At 34.7% G+C, this 19,566-nt stretch overlaps 3 protein-coding genes across 5 annotated transcripts; 1 reads left to right on the forward strand and 2 right to left on the reverse strand.

Annotated features, from left to right (window-relative positions):
- The first annotated feature begins 1,514 nt into the window (after nt 1-1,514).
- LOC18035727 (probable prolyl 4-hydroxylase 9) lies at nt 1,515-5,067 on the forward strand. The gene is made up of 8 exons (XM_006425983.2): nt 1,515-1,781; nt 1,961-2,074; nt 2,524-2,681; nt 3,151-3,253; nt 3,723-3,818; nt 4,217-4,282; nt 4,368-4,487; nt 4,728-5,067. Exons 1-8 carry the CDS (start codon nt 1,656-1,658, stop codon nt 4,812-4,814), a joined length of 870 nt encoding a protein of 289 aa, XP_006426046.1. The 5' UTR covers nt 1,515-1,655; the 3' UTR covers nt 4,815-5,067.
- Nucleotides 5,068-5,240: 173 nt separating this feature from the next.
- On the reverse strand, nt 5,241-10,710 carry LOC18035826. The gene is made up of 9 exons (XM_006425984.2): nt 10,257-10,710; nt 10,012-10,156; nt 9,346-9,514; nt 8,866-9,121; nt 7,911-7,999; nt 7,136-7,318; nt 6,943-7,028; nt 6,763-6,847; nt 5,241-5,926 (listed from the first exon to the last, which is right to left on the reverse strand). Exons 1-9 carry the CDS (start codon nt 10,456-10,458, stop codon nt 5,792-5,794), a joined length of 1,350 nt encoding a protein of 449 aa, XP_006426047.1. The 5' UTR covers nt 10,459-10,710; the 3' UTR covers nt 5,241-5,791.
- Nucleotides 10,711-12,318: 1,608 nt separating this feature from the next.
- LOC18036587 (acyl-CoA-binding domain-containing protein 3) lies at nt 12,319-16,124 on the reverse strand. 3 transcript variants are annotated; one of them, XM_024180067.1, is made up of 5 exons: nt 14,677-16,124; nt 13,464-13,569; nt 13,266-13,366; nt 13,089-13,164; nt 12,319-12,736 (listed from the first exon to the last, which is right to left on the reverse strand). In XM_024180067.1, the coding sequence occupies exons 1-4, from the start codon at nt 16,110-16,112 to the stop codon at nt 13,119-13,121; spliced, it is 1,689 nt and encodes a 562-aa protein (XP_024035835.1). In that variant the 5' UTR covers nt 16,113-16,124; the 3' UTR covers nt 12,319-12,736; nt 13,089-13,118. The 3 variants fall into 3 exon arrangements, with proteins under 3 accessions (XP_024035835.1, XP_024035834.1, XP_024035836.1); XM_024180066.1 differs by having other exon boundaries at nt 13,089-13,182; XM_024180068.1 differs by lacking the exon at nt 12,319-12,736 and having other exon boundaries at nt 13,106-13,156.
- Between the last annotated feature and the right edge of the window lie 3,442 nt (nt 16,125-19,566).

Below are 19,566 nucleotides of genomic sequence, written 5' to 3' on the forward strand. Positions count from 1 at the left end.
GTAATTAGCAATAACTTCAATTATTCTTTTTCTCTCTTCACCCTTGTTTAATTTTCTTGTTTAACGTTGCTAATATATTATAGAGATCTTTCAAATGGCGAATGCAATAGTCATGTCACTGGAATTTTGTATCATATTTTGTTTGTTTAAAAATTCTCATAATTAATCTTGAAACGAAATCATTTTTAGCCATGAATAAATACTTAAATAGGAATTAGGAAGTATCAACAATTCTAGGGTACAATATCCTGAAAGAGTTTTTGGCAATGACATAATTACTACTGTCAAATCTCAAATGAATGAGTTGGATTGTTGAGGTGTATGTGTGATCTAAAGTATCACACGAGTCTAATTTTATCTTCCGAAAGTTGAAAGTAACTCCCTCCGAGTCCCGGTAATGACCAAGGACATTACCATGTAAAGTGAATCAGACGGCACGGGGACGGGGTAATTAAAGGTAATGGTATGGATTCCAAAATACTAATAAATGCTTAGTTTAGGACTTGACTCAGGAACGGGCTCAAACGCGTCAGGTAAAGCAAATGTTATCCTAATTACTGTTGCTTGTTTGGTTTCTTCGCACAGTTCTTCGACACGCAACTTCTCTTTTCTTGTTTTTTCAAATATCGTTACCGAACTCGAATTAACAATCTCTGAATCTCGCCAATGAACGAAACGCTGAACAATTCATCCAATCATTTTAAGTTTGATAAACAATATTCTTTATCGCTTGTCCAACACAGCAGTCAACCCAGTTGATGTGACACTGGCACTATCTCTGCACGAGTCCAGTTAGTTATTAATCAACGTAAATGACAAAAACATTTTGACAGTATCTCCTTAATGCCCACTCATTCTGTCCTTAGAGAATTGTTGATTAATGGATTCCAGCTAGGCCCGACAACTCAAATTTAGTCTTTGTTAAAAAGAGTTCGGCATAGCAGAGCTCGAGGTGTTACTTTACGACAGGAAATCTGAGAGCACAGTCCTCAGGTTTTCCGATTCATGAAGTTGAGTTAATTGTGTGAGAAGGCATTCGTTACATGATTGAATTATTAGATTTTTTTTTTTTTTTGCTTTAATAACTTTTGGGTCTGAAAGAATCGGTTGCCATTCCTTTGATGGGTTACTGTGGGGATGGTTAATTAGATTGCATTGAGATGGACCCTAAGGATTGTCCCGGCTGGCTATTCTAACTTGGGTTCAGATGCCTTACAAAATGTCATCCTAGTTTAAATCGTGCCACTAACTTAAATTAAAATAAAAAATTTTTCATAAGAAATAAAAATTGCCGTGGACTCAAAAAAAAAAAGGGGGGGGGGAAATAAAAAGGGTTGGGTAAAAACAGAAAAGAATCAGAAACAGTGTAGTGTTGACCGTTGTTGTTGTAGTAGTGCATATAACAAAAGTAAATGAAGACAGACAAAACAAAATCCACCCACCCCTAGATTTTCTGTGGAATCCATTTATTACCGAATCTCGTGACATTTTGGTAATTCAACACAAGCGCCCCTCTCTCCGTTGAAAACATTCCCGCCGCGTCCTGCTTACTACTATATGTACATTTTGCAAATTGCTGCATCGTCAAGCAATCATTTAATTATTTACTCTTTTGCATTCATCATTATTCCAGAGATTTTGACTCGAGAAACAGGATGAAAGGCGGCAAATCCAATAAAGCAAATTGGAGCTTGAAGTCGAAGATTGAGTTACCTTTCGTCTTCCTCGCTTGCTTGTTCTTTTTCCTCGCTGGTCTCCTCGGTTCCTCTCTCCTCTCTCAGGTTTTTCAAATACTGTTATTAGATCTGCAAGATTTCCGATAATTTTCTGAATTGCACGGTATCCTCTGTGTATAATGTCTCTGGATTATATATATAATGCAATATGACTTATTTTGTTTCTTTTTCGGAAAATTAATTTAATTTTGCAGTTGATTATATATTCTCTAATTTATTGGCAGGACGTAACCGTGGCTAGGCCGAGTGCGAGAGTGGTAGAGTCGGTGAAAGATGAATACGAATGGATGCCGCATGGACAGGCTGGCGATGACTCTGTTACGAATATTCCCTTTCAGGTTCTGTCTTCTTCTTCTTCCCTTTTTTTAGTTTATATCCGTTTATTTCTTTATTCATTTTTTTTTTATTCCAGTGTTTTCTGATTGATGATGACAGTAATCTAATTATTTTGGATGTTTGGAAATACTGGATTTATTTAACAAGGCAGTTATAGATCTCAAGTGATAACTTGATGCTTTTGTCACAAGAAACAGTGATTGTTGTGGTATGAGTGGTAGTTTAATTACGTTCATTTTCAATAATAAACGAAAAACTTTTTGCCGAGAGAATAATTTTGGATTGATCTGGAAGCACTTGCTCACAGGTTGAATTTGGGTTAAAAAATATATTAATAAATAAAAGAAAAATATATTATTTCATTTAAAATTTAATCTTGAAATATATTATTAATTAACCACAACCATTCTGAAAATATGCTCCTTTTCTATCTTTTACCTACCTGATACAGGTTCTGAGCTGGATGCCACGTGCTTTATATTTCCCTAATTTTGCTACCCCAGAACAATGCAAAAGCATAATCAATATGGCCAAGTTGAACCTTAGACCATCAACCTTGGCTTTGCGAAAGGGAGAAACTGTTGACAACACTCAGGGAATTAGAACAAGGTATGTCCTATGTGCATGCCTATTGTCTTTGTTTCAGTATAAAATGATGTATATTTTATGAAGTCAATAGCATAACTCCAGGGGCTGTTTCGGTGACCCTAAGTTATTCCAATCATGTATTTTATATGAAAGTCTGGAGTAAGGACTGAACTTGTATCTGTTACCATCTCAATTAGTATTAAAGAATCTTGTATTTCAACTTAATGCACCAGCATAGTGATGCTAATTTGTTCAACTGGTAAAATATCCTGGGTTGATACAAGAGAACTGGCTTTTATCTTTTTTGAGCATAGCATAATTGGAAACTGAATCCCTACACACTCATGTGAGCGGATTTTACTGATATGTAGCATGCATCTGGCAGTATAGTTTCCTGCTTAGCGGATTTTTCCTGCAAATATGCTGTAAAAACCAGTTCTTTTTAATCTTTAAGTTATGTTAGTGTAAGTTACTCTATCTTGTCAAACAGCTCTGGCGTGTTTATTTCAGCAGCTGAAGACGAAAGTGGGACTTTGGATCTCATTGAGGAAAAGATTGCAAAGGTCACAATGCTGCCTAGGATTAATGGGGAGGTATTATTTCTTGTGAAGTTTATCAACTTTAAATTAAACTTTTCTGAAACCTCTTAATATTCTTTTGCAGTTGAATAGGAATACATGCAAATTTGATTAGCAGATTGCAATATTCTCATACTTGTTTTCTTTAAGCTGTTGGGAGTGGTTCATGACTTAATCTGTAGTTTTTTAATTTTCATTTCTGACTCTGGATTTAACTCCAGTCATGCATATATACCTTAAATTTAATAGAAATTGCAGGTTGAAACAGGTCATGTTCAATTTCTTTAATGAAATATTTTGTTTTTACCTTCTGCGTTTGAAGTGTGTTATACAACAGCTTTTACCCCTGAAGTTCGACCAAACTTTTTGAGATATTGAAGCTTAGACAGTTGTGGTATTCAATTGATTTGTGACTTTCATTGAGCTAGTAGACCTTTCATTTCAGCGCAATATTAAATTTGTTTGAGGAATCACCGTGTTTCAGGCATTCAATATATTGCGATATAAGATTGGGCAGAAGTATAATTCTCATTATGACGCATTTGATCCCCAGGAATACGGCCCACAGAAGAGCCAAAGGGTAATTTCATTTTTTTCTTTTTTTCCAGTGCATTAACATTGAGTTTATGATTTATATAACATACATAAAAGTCAACATGCCACACGTGCCTGTGCATGCAAATATAAACAAGCACTTGAGCCAGTAATTTGTATCAAATGCAAACATAAAGGGGTACTACCTACTGAAGTATCTGCTGCTCTTCCCAAATGCAATTTGTAAGAAGCCACCGCTGCATCTCCTATGATAACATTTACTTATTTGAATACTCTATGAAAACATGTGTCGGGGTGGGATGTACAGAAGTTTTTCATTAAAATCTGTAATTTGTATGACTTAATACTTGATTACAACGATGTTAATTACTGATTTAAAGTTTCCCAACAACAATAATAGTAGCGATGCTAACGATCACACAGGTTGCTTCTTTCTTGGTGTATTTAACAGATTTAGAAGAAGGTGGAGAAACCATGTTTCCATTTGAGGTAAAATCAACATTTCTGCTGTGTCTCCACTTTTGGTCAATCGTGTTCTTTGAATAACTATAGGAAATCCGCTGTTGGTTCATAGAATGGCATGAACGCGGATGGAAGCTATGATTACCAAAAATGCATTGGCTTGAAAGTGAAGCCCCGCCAAGGGGACGGACTTCTATTCTACTCGTTGTTACCGAATGGTACCATTGATCCAGTATGTATTCCTTTATTTATCTTCATATCGGAACTTATTAAATAGAAAGCATAAGGGATGTAGTCTAATGTGAACGAAATTAACTAGTTCAAATAATTCCAAAACGTGTTACTTTCTTTTTTGATTGGTACTTATGAGTGATGCTAATTCAAAATAGTATTTCACGTCTTTTGTTTAAAGTGATAGCAGTCATTGAATAAATTATAAATGGTATCATAATTTGTGGGTTGCTTTTTGCAGACATCAATTCACGGAAGCTGTCCGGTAGTCAAAGGGGAGAAATGGGTGGCTACAAAGTGGATTAGAGATCAAGAACAATATGATTAACTATTTGTATATTGATTGGTGCATAATTGAAAAAATTTTGTTTCAATCCCAGCATCCGAATGGAAAAGCCGCTCACTTCTGGCATCTACCATTTAATTTAATGCAATAAAAACACTACTTATTAATAGATTAAGATGCAGTGCTAATGGCATGGTCATAGTTCCAAGAGCATAGCATGTCAATGTTCCGCAAACAATTATGGCAATGGACGATAGTCTGCTATTAGATGAATATTCCCAACAAAAAATTTCACTGTTGGTGCTCCAAAGAGTATATGCTTATCTTTTACTTACGCTATGATATAATGTTGAAAGCACAGAAAGCTACAATACAGGACAAACACTTATTATTGCAAATCTGAGGTAGTGCAGACTATGCTACAGAATAAAAAAGTTAACCTCAGTGAAAGAATTAATATATCAATTTAATGTTTTGAATTGAATTATACATACCATGGATCCTCTGAAACTAATATTTAGAATCCCAAGGACTTCCAGGTCCACCTGCTGCATTTTCTCCAAACACTTGAGAGATATAGCTTCTCATAGCCGATCGCTTGCAGCGATTACCGACTATACACATCAAAATATTCTTCACCTAATCAGGGGCAAGCTTTTTTCTATAACTCAAAAATCTATTATTTAGGCCAGCCTTCTGTCTTAGCTGCTAAGTTGCTGTTCTTTCTGAGAATGTATATCTTGTATTTGAATTCATTGACCAAAAAATAACTCATCAATAAACTCCTTGTCTCTATGCAACAAACATCTACGAGGCTAGGAACCTAGCTTTAGCAATTATCAAAGCTGAACTTCTTGGCTTCATAATATCATTCCTCTTCTAAAATAAAATTCCCTCTTGTATACTTCCGTTAAAATTAGAAGGCAAGACTTTTGGATTTCACTTGTCGATCAAATAGGTGATAGAAGACAGATGCCAAGAATTCACTCTGAGCTACAAACACGATGGGGGTAATAACATCACAGTTTGTGCCAGTTTTGGTATGGTTGCTTTCCCCACCGCTTCAACACATGCATACACCCGGCTGCTATGAACAGCCCAAGGGCTGCAAATGCTACCATTGCTGCATTCTCAATGTTCCGATAGAAGCCCCGCTGCAACATTACCAAGGCACGTCTCAGAGCTCACATAGTTGGAAAAATTTAAGAACCAATGCTATACTGTAACAAATAAACTCAGCCAAGGATAGATTTAGACCCTATTTGGTATTGAAATGTTGTAGGTTTTAAGCCATATCTGCCATGGAAAATAAAGCTGTAATTATGAAATAAAAGTTTAGCGTGTAGTCACTATAACTTTTAAATAATAAATTTGACAAAAATAATAAAGATATTATAGGTTTTTTGTTATAAAAGTGTGGGATCAAATCAACTTAGCTTCCAAACTATAGCAGCAAGTGTTTAACAAACACTTTAATGCCATGGCTTAAAAACTACAACTGCCCGACCTTAATACCAAGCCGGGCCTCAATCATGTCCAAGTGCACAATCAACGGCTGAGGTATGACCTTCCATTCAGCAGGTTTGGCAACAATTACAAGGCCAATCCAATTCAACCTGTATTTTATCAGGTTAGAGAAAAGTCAACCAACCCTTAAATAACTGGGTTGGGTTGGGTTGAGTTGATTTGATTGGGCTTAAAACCAAATTTAATATTAATATTACATAAATAAAAAAATATAATAAAACATAATGAATTTTCTACCATGAGCATCAAGAAAAAGGTTAAAACAGACAGGTTTATTAATTGACACATGTCCTTGTATATTATTTTCACAGCAGTTGGGTTGGTTTAGGTTTATCAGCAAAGCCAACCTAATGCAATATGCTAGTAAAATTAAACCGATTAACCAGCCAAAAAACATTAACCCACACATATTTTACTCAAGCCATGATTGTTATAATGAAATGTCTTAGTCCGAGACACGCACCAGCAATAGGAAAAGCAGAATTGCTGCATTCGCAGGAGCAAGCGAAAGGCTTATCATCCCTCCACGCAACTCATTTGGCACATACCTGTGAACATAATGAAAAAGCAAAGGCATCAAATAATAACAACTCAAAAGATAACTCAGAATGTCACAAAAAGAAAAAGCATTTATTCAACATACATGGTCCTCAATCTTGCAAGCGAAGGTAGAATCAAGCCGACACAAGCATGAAACAAGCAGAATAGTGCAACTAAGATTCCTATTTCCTGTAAAGCACCAATAAATCATGTAAAATTTTACTTACTAGTGTCAGAAATCAGAAAAGATAAATCTGAGAGTAAATCTGAATTCATGAGATTCATGCTATCAATACCTGATAATCATATGCTATTATAGAGAAGACAAAGCCGAGTACAACAAATGCATATAATAAGCAATCCTCAGTTCGAAAAGATGATGGTCCACTAATGAGCCATGGAAATACCGTGCTTCCTAACATTCTTGCACCAAGCAAAGATGGGAATATCAACCCAAGATGCACTTCTCGCCCATCAGCCTAAAGTCACATGAATAAAATAATTCACATATCAGCAGATCACTATCTTCACTTTTACTTAACCCTTTTATCAATGATGTCTCAATTATATTAATGATTCATTTAACCATTTTTTCATATTGTAATGTATAATGTTGCAGGAAAAATAAAATAAAATAAGATAGAAGGTTACTAAAAGATTGGGGGGGGGAAGGGACTCTCTACAAATGGTTGACTTCATTCTCGGACATCAGGTTTGCATGTTTCAGAATTCAGATTCTCATTAACATTTTGCGGTAGCTGAAGAATTTTGACATGTTAAATTTGAACCGGTGCAAGATGCTGGTTCTTTACTTTTGGGGGCATCTAACTGCTGTTTAAGTATCATGGTGCTGAAATTTCATGGAAATTAAATTATTATCCTGATTAAAGAATTGCAGCCAATATCCTAATTTGTAGATTTTTCTAATGATATTTAGGTTCCACCAATCAAATGTTATAAAAAGACTTAAGGGCTAGCCATTGCCTAAATTTTCCAAGCTTCAAGAAGCACTAAATAAATCAAAAGTCAGTAGCAATTTTCCAGTTTTTCAAATTAGAGGCATGATCATACCACCAATGTAGGAGCCCACAGAATCCAGAATAGGGCAATGGAGAACTGAAGGCAAGCTTGAGCCAAAACCAAGAGCCATATCCTTTTATCTGTTAATAATAAAAAGTTTAGCGAAGATGAAAACTTCTCATGACACAAGTAGGTATTTAATCCAAAAGTGTATGGAAATAAAACTCTAAAGTAGATAATAAGCAATCCTGTATGATTTTAATAAGCATCCATAAAATTCTTTAGGAACTCTGGGAATGCCATGTTGGCACTTAATTGAAACAGAATCAGGTTGGATTACCATTCAACATGTGCATCCAAGAATCATGGTAAATTAAGAATAACATGAAGAGGCACTTTAGCATCCCTTGTACCCACTAAAATTTAGAAAACTAGTCTTTTTCAGATATAAAAGAAAACTTTGCAAGGTAATTACTTCAATACACTGACAATTTCATGCCAAAATTTGTGGATTCATAAAGGGTGACGAATTTAAATAATCAGATAATGATGTAACATCAGACACAATCAATCCTCTGGACTAAAAAGGCAATTTTTATGTTGCTACAACAATCAAATACATTGCCACAACTTTCGGGATTAAACTACGAGGTATTCCCTCTCATTTCTACTATAAAAGCAAAGAAAACAAGAAAAACCAATTGGATTTGTTTAATCATTGGTAGGATGAGCAGCAAAGAGATATCTATAGATTGAAAAAATAAACCTTCATTAATAGTGCAATAAGAGCAGTAAGGAAGCAGCAACTCCAGAAAATGTTCATTTCAATCATGGAAGAAATAACACAAACTTAAACAAATTTGATATCCCTTGCTGTTCAAATGAACCATGTCCATAAAGATTAAATAAGAACTGATAAACTGTCCAGGCAAAATCGTGTGACAACTATGAGTTTGCATTGTGTAGATTACAAAAGACAAAGCTTACAGTAAAACCAAACCCTTACCACCAAAAATATATGTAAAGAAGGAAGTTCTATAATCATCAAATGCCATTTTCGGATTTTCAGTCCATCCTCTGCTAACACAGATGATTCCTAATATTGACAGGAAGACAGATGCCGTGGAAGAAGGTACTACGCCTTTTTTCACATCAATACCCACTAGCCAGTTTGCGAGCACCTGACCTCCAATTAGGGCTGCCGACTCAAAGAAAGTCATTAGCCAAAATGTGTCACTCAAAATATCTTGCCTCTGCCCTTGCTGCAAAGAGAAATTATTCAGAAGATCATCACTTAAGCAAAGGGAGAATTCTCTATATATAAGTAATGTAACACATATAGGCCTCAAATTGTACAAGGGCAATTTGAGGAATGCAATAGCTAGATAAAAGTCAAAAGTAAATCAACATGGGACAAATCATGAGCCAAAATCATGTGTCCATATCAAATGCAGGAGAAAAGAGCAGAAAGTTTATTAACACAAACCTTTTCATGTTCAATAGCCACCCATGTCTCAAAATTAAACGAGAATATTGAGGAGGCAAGTGACAGGCAGATATTTGCAACCCAGACACTAGGATGCGCTGTAATACTTTTCCATACTCCAACAAAGAGGTGTAGGATGAAGAATATCAAACAGACTTTCTTTTGACCTCTTTGGACATGCACATAAATATCAATTTTGTTAGAGTTCAGAGAAGTCTGGAATTTGAACATAAGAAACAATATGCTATAAAGATGTTAGCGGAGTGCAAGACAAATAACCTCTCAATTTATCTCACAGTTCCAGTTTGATTTCCAATAAACAAAGCAATTAAACAGAAATTTCAGCATTAAAAGGACTAAACAACCGGTATTTTAACTTTAATATGGTCCATCACAAATACCCAACCATTTAAACACACGCACAACTCACTCTGTCTTCTATGCAATAAATAACTAATAAAATATAGGAAGTTTCAAGAACAAACACAAAACAATAAAAGCCTTCCACATAATTCTTTTTCCTCTGCTTCCATTCTAATTTCATATCAGTCAATTCATCGAGTGCGACACCGAAACACGCAATGCAATATTTTTGATCATGTATTACTTAGTGCGTAACTGATAACTGTGCCATACAAGCGATAAATAAAGACAAGTTTAACTTACATCAAATCAGAGATCATGCCTAGAAAGCTACCGACAAAGAGCGCAGCCGAGAATCCAGCACACAGTAACAACATCATTTGTTCCTTGGCCACACCATAATAAACCAATTCGTACTCTCCAAACACCGACCACAAGCCCTCCATCACTAAGAAAAAAGGAATCCGATTTCACATGAACTCGCAGCCAAACAGAGCCTAATATCAAAGCGTAATTTCAAAAAAAAAAAAAAGCAATTATAAAGTTACCTGAAGCGAGGGAGAAGAGGAGGAGGAAGTTACGCTGAAAGGGAACGAAGGATGAGGAGTTTGAGTGATCGAATAGAGAAGAAGAAGAAGAAGAAGAAGATTTGCTCGGAAGAAGGAAAATAGAGAAAAAGCATGAGAGAAATATAAATATATACAGAAAAGGACTCGGTTCCCAAACGGAACTCTCGATTGTTACTCCCATTTTATTTTGTAAAAGAACAACGAAAAATAAAGGCGTCGATTGATCTTTTTCAGGTTTAGATCATGAATTTGCTTGATTGCAAGAAATGTAAGAACTTCATAAGTGAGCGAGCTGTCACTGTTGAGTGTCAGATCCGAATGAAACTTTTGTTCCAGTGCTGCTCCAAACCGTAAAACTGCAGAAGAGAGCGAACGGAGCCTTAAAGAGGCATTGAAAGCTCACCGTTTTAGTAACACGGTGCGCGTTAGCTTTTTCATTATTTTATTTTTATTTTTTGTAAAAAGTAAAATATCTTCTTCTTCTTATTATTATTAATGCATGATTTACGAGTGAGTGAGTAGGCATTGAGCTTTAGCACATGCCTAGCGGTTGCGGAGGGAACATTCCTTGGACCACCTTGCCCTAAACATTAGTTGTCATTACAAGTTTCATCCGCCAAATTCCGATCGACACCTAAATTGAATAGACATATCATTTATTCACAATATTAGTTTTTTTTTTAAGGCCAATATTAGTATTAGTATTATTCTCACTTTATTTTGTGTATTAAGATCTCATTTAGTATAATTTTTTAAATAAAAAATTTATTTAAGTAGAGTTTTTACTAAAAATATTTTAATTGTTTAATTATCAATGAGAGCTTTTACTAAATATTGTAAAATTATTTCAATAAATAAATTTTTTGAAATTATATTATGAAATAAATGAAATAAAACTGTGAAATAAATTACGAATGTTTTAGTGCTTGCTTTGATGACTTATTTAGTCCAATAAGTTCTTTCCAAATTTTTTATTGTTGTTTGATTTTTTAATATAATTTTTGGAAATTAAACAAGTTATTTCGGGCTTTGGGATTAGAGGATGATTTTTTTAAATGTTAAAATATCTAAAATATCTTTTACTCATTTGACAATGTTATTTCATTTCTTTCATAACATATCTTTAAAAAGCTTGTCTATCAAAGTAATTTTATAATTTTTAATAAAAGCTCGCATTAACAACAAAACAACTAATTTTTTTTTTTTTGGCTGAAAGCTCTATTAATAAGATATATTTAAAAAGTTATACAAAATGGAGCTTTAAATAATTTAACAATAAATAAACTCTATAATCTATACTCCTAAAAATCTAAAATTTTGTTAATACAGATAAAATAACTTTTTTAATTTTTAAAAGCTCTACTCAAGATGCACTCCAAACACTGCTAAAAACTTTTAAATTAATTTATTAGATGGAATAAATATTTTTCTCCATTAGATAAGTTATATTAAACATACATTGGAGCTAGTAACAGTAATAATAATCCATTGTGATGGGGTGGACTCAGACTCATGCTTCCATGTCGATATATTTATTATCAATTTTTTTTTAAATAACTAAAATAGTATATTATAAATTGTAATAAAATGGTTTTTAAAAGTTGACAGAAGTTTGATTACATTACGAAAAGAAGTTTCAATAATTTTTTTTCAGCTCTAAGAATCTCAATTCTCAACATAATCACATCAAACCTACTCACAACCGAAGTCATAATCAATCTTAAAGTAAAGGGTGAGCTTATTTCAATCTACACATTTTCTCCTTACACTCTTTTTTTACTAACACTTTCTAATACACGCACACATATACGTATATGTATATTAAAATCAATTAAGTAACCTAATTTTCCTTTTCTTTCATGTCTCCACAGTTTTTTTTTTTTGCCAATTTGCAAGACAGAAATTATTCAAATCGATATTGTTATAACCTATTAAGAATTGAAAGGAACATAACTCGCCATCTAAATGCACAAAATATAGTCATTTGGGCTTGTAGGTTCAATTGATAATGTCCTTAACATATATTAAGGAAATGAGTTCGAGCCCTGTAGACTTCATTCTCTTTGAACAAGGATATAGATTTCTCTTCATATACCAGTGGGAGTAGATTTTCAAGCTTAGTGTTTGACAAGATTTTCGAGCTTAATGCTTGAAAAACCTTTGGGTACGGTGAGGAAACATATGAATGAGGAAATGCCCTAACCTAAGAACTAAAATAATATATATACAACCAACTCATGCGAAACTAGAATGAGCAGAAACATATTGCTATTGCCATTGAACACGCAGTTAATCCTTTATTGGCAAAGACAACTAAAAGATCTACCAGCAGGCTAGCATATTTAACAGATTGATGCTTCCAAGCTTTGTAACTCCACATCCTTGATAGCTGAGAAGCTCAGAGATGTCTGAAGCGCCACTTTGATGGAAGTAATTGGAATAAATTGCATTTGTTTTGCCTGAATTAACCAATTTTCGGAAGCAATATTAGAAATATCAGAGCGCTTAACATCTGAAACGTGCAACTTGATTAAATTCTGAGTCGCAATCCATAGAAAGCAACGGCAGAGGTGAAAAATGCACCAAAGTTAAAAATAAATAAATAAACAATGAGGCAAATGATGAGCAGGAAGGAGAAGATATAAAATGTGCTTCCAGTGAATAATGATATCACTATATCTATGATTTGAATTACAAAAAGACACTAACATATTCATCATGTTCAGGAGTTTTTTCGCTCATGCACTCTGAAAAGCCAGGCACTAGGAAATCACAATTCAAGAAACATTGACTAATCAACAAAATCTGTACCGCATCCAAGGGTGTCTGGATCAAAGAAAGTCATCTATAAAAACCTTCAGGATCACGCACTAGCTCATCTACATTCCTTGAGAAAAGTGATAAACTACAAATAAGAAATAGGAACAAAAAGGAAAACTTTAAACTCATAAAATGTTGACCTGGACCAAGTATTTTTCATCAAATCACCTCTTGTCTACAGCACCAAGTTGAGCCACTTGATATGCCTTTAGATCACAAACTAGCTCACCACACGCTTCAGCATCTGCAGAAACCGGTTTAATATCTCCCTATACGAATGAAAACATGAAAAGAGTATGATCACACATTCTCTATGGTGGAAAGCACTGAAGAGATTGACTGTGTGCTTTCAAAATAAATACTTACACCAATACCATCTTGGATACACCCAGGGATGCTTCTAGAAAGAATAGTAACATACTGCTCCATAGCAATCTCTGGAGTCATATTCCCGAGTTGTTTCCATGCATTCCTAGCACAAAACAACAGTTTCCTCTATCAATCGGCCACTAGATTTGATATGTCTAGTAATTAAGCATAGCCCTCAAAGGAAAGACCTTAATTTGCTATTACATTAAGTTCATTCTATTAGCATCAACCTCTTACTTCAAATTTTGCAATGTTTTATGGTGCTCAGCATGCAGCTAACCAAGTTTTCATTCTCCCCTGAGAATCGAAGGCCAGTAATAATAATCAAAGTATCCTCAAATTTTCACAATTTCAGTTTAGTCTGATAAATCTAAGATAAGTTATAACGCGAAGCGTAAGTAGATGATCAAAAGAAACTTAAACTAGGAAGAATATAAAAGGCAGCAACATAACAGAGAAAATGAATTTATACCCAAAAGGGACAGAAAACAGAGAGAAAACTTCTCATTGTAGATCACAATGACGGTCTAAAACAATAAGGGAATAAGGAATTACTTTTCTGATTCCAGACATTTCACTAATCACACTAGTAATTCCAACCCCCTCCCGCAACTCCATTTTGATGAACATTGGTAAAACTTCCATTACTCTATTTATTCATGCTTTAAGCTCTCTTCTTCAGTCCTCATTATTTGGCCGTACAAGCATTCATATCTGTTTCTTAAAATTCTACACCTGCCAATACTGCATGTGGGCTGTGGCTCCAATTTCGGAACACTCATGTTTGAGTCTATTAAATGGTGTTAACTAACTAGATCTCATGACTTTAATGGCGCAGTCATTTCTCATAAACTCAAGCCCGGTCAAAAACAGACGAGCCCCTAATCAACATTCGACCCAGTACTAGTGATGCTCTCGACAGACCAAGAAATTTAAAAAACTTCAAACATTCTAACAGAAACAAATTTAAATTCATATAACGGGATTGCTTTCCAAACCAGTAACTTAGTTTGATCAAACATATTATTGTTATCATATAAGCAACTTAGTTTGATCGACCATACTATTATTATCACATAAGACAGCATTCCAAAATAAAATGTTTCAGTTACAATTGATGCAGCAAAGATCCTAAAACAAACCAACAAGAAACAAGCTAAAGCTATGCACAATACAGTATATAAGAATAGGGAAAGAAGAAGTTGAATACCAGTTTGCACGAGCAGAGACCTTCAATGCCATGGGTTGGGGCTCGCGGCAAGGACCGACAGTGGCAATCTTGTGAAGTCCATACAACTGCATCTTCACATCACTGCCAATACTTGAAATCCGACCAGCATTACATTTATTCCCAACAAATGCCACGGCCGCACCAAAAAGCCTCTCTAGCTCAGTTCTCTCTATTCCCTCCCAATCGTCATCCTCATCAAACGACACCAACTTCACATCATCTTCCTCATCCCTGTTTCTCTCACCAATCTCATTATCACAATTACTCTCTAAAACCTCTATCTCTTCACTTCTGGCCATTCCCACCTCAGTTATAGCGGACTCTGACTTAACTGCGGCGATATTTTCACTCTCAAAGAAATTACTTCTATACACCAATATCTGTTTGCAATTAAAAATACTACTCTCGCCACCATCTTCCTGATTTTTGTTTGCTTCATCGACCTCATTATCGCAGTTACTCTTTGAAACCTCTGTCTCTTCACTTTCGGTCATACGCGTCACAGTTTTAGTTGACTCAATTTTTGCCATCTTTTCGCTCTCAAAGAAATTATTTTTGTCCATCAACATCTCTTTACAGTCAAATGTACTACACTTACCACCATCATCTTTTTGAATTTTGCGTGCTTCACATTTACTCTCTAAAAACTCTATCTCTTCACTTCTGGCCACGCTCACTTCGTCTTTAGTCAAACCTGTCCCAAATTTGGCGTAACTTTCACTTTCACCACCACCAAACTCACCAAAATGTTCTTCAACAACTCTCTCCATCTCGGCTTCTTTTAAAACCTCATTGTCGCCGATCTTGACATCATCACATGATCCACAACAATCATCGAGTAAAATCTTTTCTTGTGTTTCTGACCCACCTTCTACAACTTTTGCAACAAAACCATGCGTTTTCTCGGTTTCGGAACCACGCTGCTCACAAGTAACCACCTTTTGAATAAAATGTTTGCAGGGTTTCAACCCAGACACGAGATCACAGTCACAGTTGGTGGAAGGAGAAGATGACAAAGAAAAAAGCTTAGCGAGGAAGAAAGAAAATATAAGAGAAAAAGCAATGGGCAAGACAAATTCAAGAAAAACTTCCATGACTCGGTAAAAGCATTCACTGAGAAACAGAACAGGGAAGAAGAAAGGATACAACTTAGAAGAGATAGTGTTTTGCTTTTGTTTTGTTTTTTTTTTTTTTTTAACGAAAAATAAGGAGGGGATTTTGCAGCAGAGAGGAAAGTATATTCGGGGATTTAACAAATGAATGCTATTTAGCTGTCGGTCCCATTTTGTTTGCTGGTAAACCAAGGGAGAGTATTTGAAAGAGACTTCTCCACTAACTTGGCCCCCCTCCACTGTCAGCCATGGGAGGAAAGAGAATTTCGAGCGGTGGTTAACGCATGTTTGGAGACTAATCATGAATATGAAATTAGCCCAGTTTCTTTACGAAGCTGTGTTACTTACTTCTGCCCAGTTCTTTATACCTATATCTTTTCTTTGTTAACAAGTTAACAAATAACAAATATTTCATTTGTTTTTATTAGAAGAAGAAGAATCCTTCTGTCGTTTTTTAATATTTCCAGAATTCCGGTACGTTGAACTTAAAAGAAAATAATTATGTGCATGTTAGAAAACCTTCAAATAATTGTACCATTTTAAAGGGGAAAGAAAACATACAGAGTACCAACTTTGACGGGTAGAAGGTCCATTTCATTTCAATATTCTCACGGCCATTTTACTTATTCCAATTACCAAATGGTCTCTACTACTAGTGGCCTAAGCCATTCTTGCATGGCTTTAATCATTCATATGCGCCGACAATTCTTGTCCCTTACCTCATTACCTGCATCATTTCTGTGTAAAATTCGGTCGGCGGATCTAACTTGTTCAGTGTAATAATTATGAGGAAATATCAAATACTACACATTAATAATTGTAAGCCGTACGACAGTTTTTTTTTCCTTGTTTTAAGTCACGTGATGTTCTTTTTTTTTTAATGAAAAACTCATTAAATCACGATATAAAATCTTAAACATAACAACTTAATTCCTGGAAAAAGTCTTCACCCAAAACAAAAAAACTGTTGCATTAGAAAATAAACTTAACTAAACCACCCATAATCTGATTAAAATTTCATGAATGAGATATTCCATTTCCTAAAGTCATGAGTTGATACGGATAATTATTTTATTTCAACTATAATCTAGAAGAACTCATGCCAAGAACTTTGCTGTCATTGAATTAGTTGAGTACCATACAATAGAATATGACTCAATAACTACTAGAGACAGACTGATCTCTCTAGTGAGCCGTATACTAAAGATAAAGCTTCCACTTCCAACACATTGACACCACATAACAATAATAATGCTAATAATTTTCTCTGCCAACATAGCTGATCCATCATGATTTTGTATGACCACTTAGGGATGGCAATTGTGCCCGCAAATTCGTCCGCTAAAATCCGCCCACTGTGTATAATTTTGCGGGTTGCGGGCGGGTTTGGTATTACAAATTGAAACCCGCACTTGGATGCGGGTGGGTTTGGTATTATCCCAATATCTGACGGATACCCACATGGATATCCGCTAGACCTGCGATGTTTTTTGAAATATTTTAATTTAATTTTAATTGAAAAAAATTTAAATCTAAAATATATATAAAGAAAATAATGCAATTATACAAAGTGCCAAATAACTAAAGTGTTTTTGTATGGCCTTTTTTTTTTAACTTAATGCATGAATTATTTCATCATTATTATTATTTTTTGGATTAATATTTGAAAAGTATTGTTCTTTGGAAAATTTAATCTTAATCATTATCGTAGACATCATGTTGGATGAGTGCTAATGATGGTGAATGAAATGAAGATGTTCTTTTGGAGCTTTGTGTTGGATGATAATATGAAATATAATTGTTATTTTTAGATACTAGTTTGTGGTTTTTTTTTAATGGATTTATGTATTTTATACTTAAATTTGAGAATTTGTGTTGGACTGATGTTGGAATTATAATTTTTCATTTACATTCGTTAAATTTAAAATTGAGTATATTATGTAGAATTTGAGGTTATTATTGTAAATTTATATATTGAATATTTGTGATTTTAAATATACAACCCGCAAAAAATCCACTGAATACCATTGAAGGTTTAATAATTGTTAAAACCCGCAAATGGTGGATTTTTTTTAAAAAATTAAAATCCGCTACGGGTTGCGGGGTGGATTTGGTAATTTAAATTTTGTGCGGATTTGAGTTTGGTAATGACAAATCCACTGCGGGCAGTATCTATTGTCATCCCTAATGACTACCCCATGATGTGATCCAATTATAATTGGATTATAAACTTGTATAAATTTCACAATGAATTATTGCACGATGATTTTATCATCCCTCGTTCGCAATTTATGAATGTTAGAAAATTTTACACAAATAGTTATTTTTACACACGGTTTGTGCAACAGTAGTGCTTTCTTTATATATATATATATATACACCAGTGGAATGGACTGAAGTTGCCAGCTGTGAATTATATGTAGTTCATGTTTTCGATTTGCGTACAAATTATCACCAAAACCTATTTATTTAATTATTTATTTATTACTTTCCAAACAAAATATATTTAGTTATCACTTCCCAATAAAATGAAAAAAAAAAATTATCTATCGCTTTCACTCACTTTGGCTGGGTTCAAAACTTCTGCAAAGTGCACTTGTCACGGTCACGCACTATCTAAAAATCAGAAAGTCCAGCGACCCACGCATGTTCTTGTTATAAAGTCCTCTTATAATAAGTAATTCAGCATCGTAATAAAATAAAGACTGTAAGTCAACAGATACAAAGAAAAAAAATATCAATAAAATAAGTTAACCGTGTACTTTCATCGTCTTTTAATTTGATTTTCATTAGGGATTTTTTTTTTTTTTTTTGAAAAGAAAGTATGCCTTTCGATTGATTAGCTTAAGAACAAGTACATAATCTCCTGTGGAATTTCATCCAACCAAATTACAGTTTCCTTCTTTTGCAAAGCTAACTTTGCTAATGAATGAGCTGCATAGTTACAATCTCTAGGGGAATGTTGAGCTTTGAAATTCTGGAAATTCTGCAGATTTTCCTGAATGTCAGAGATCAACCATCCAATTTCAGTTAAGCTACTGGACTTCTTGTTGATTAAGTCAATAACTTCTAATGAATCTGATTCAAAAATTCCAAAAGTAATATGAGCTTTTTCAGCCACTTTTAGGCCCCATTCCATAGCTGTTGCCTCCGCCATTGCCACACTACCAGGAAGCCTCAGACTTTTAATTGCAGCTGCTCTGCAGTTTCCATCTGAGTCTCTCACCACAACCCCCAACCCTGCCATTTGATTCTCAACATCCACAGCCGCATCAACATTAACTTTTTGCCATCCATTTGGAGGAGGACTCCATTGCTTTTGCCTCTCAGCATTCCCCTTTGTCTTATAAACCATCTCCGGTTGTCTAATCTTTTTAAAAGACTCCACTATCGCCTCTGCATTTGCTACTACTCTGAGAGGGTTTTCTTTTTTCCCTTCAAAAAGCCATTTGTTTCGTGCCTTCCAGATAGCCCATAGTAAAGCTGCTACTTCAGCTCCCTCAACTTTAGCATGCTGTCGTGGCCAAAATTGCAGCATCCAAACAATGTCACACCTGTAAACTCCACGCAATTCCTCTGCCAGATTAGAGTACCTCCAGATCTTCCTTGCCCTATTGCACTCTACCAAGGCATGGGACACCGTTTCTACATGACAGTGACAACTTTGGCACATTGGTTCCTGCAAAACCTTTTTTTTCCATAAGTTTTCTGCTGTGGGCAATAAATCGTGAGCTGCTCTCCATAAAAAAATTTTCAC

The sequence above is a fragment of the Citrus clementina genome, unplaced genomic scaffold (assembly GCF_000493195.1).
Source record: "Citrus clementina cultivar Clemenules unplaced genomic scaffold, Citrus_clementina_v1.0 scaffold_7, whole genome shotgun sequence".
Lineage (NCBI taxonomy): Eukaryota > Viridiplantae > Streptophyta > Magnoliopsida > Sapindales > Rutaceae > Citrus > Citrus x clementina.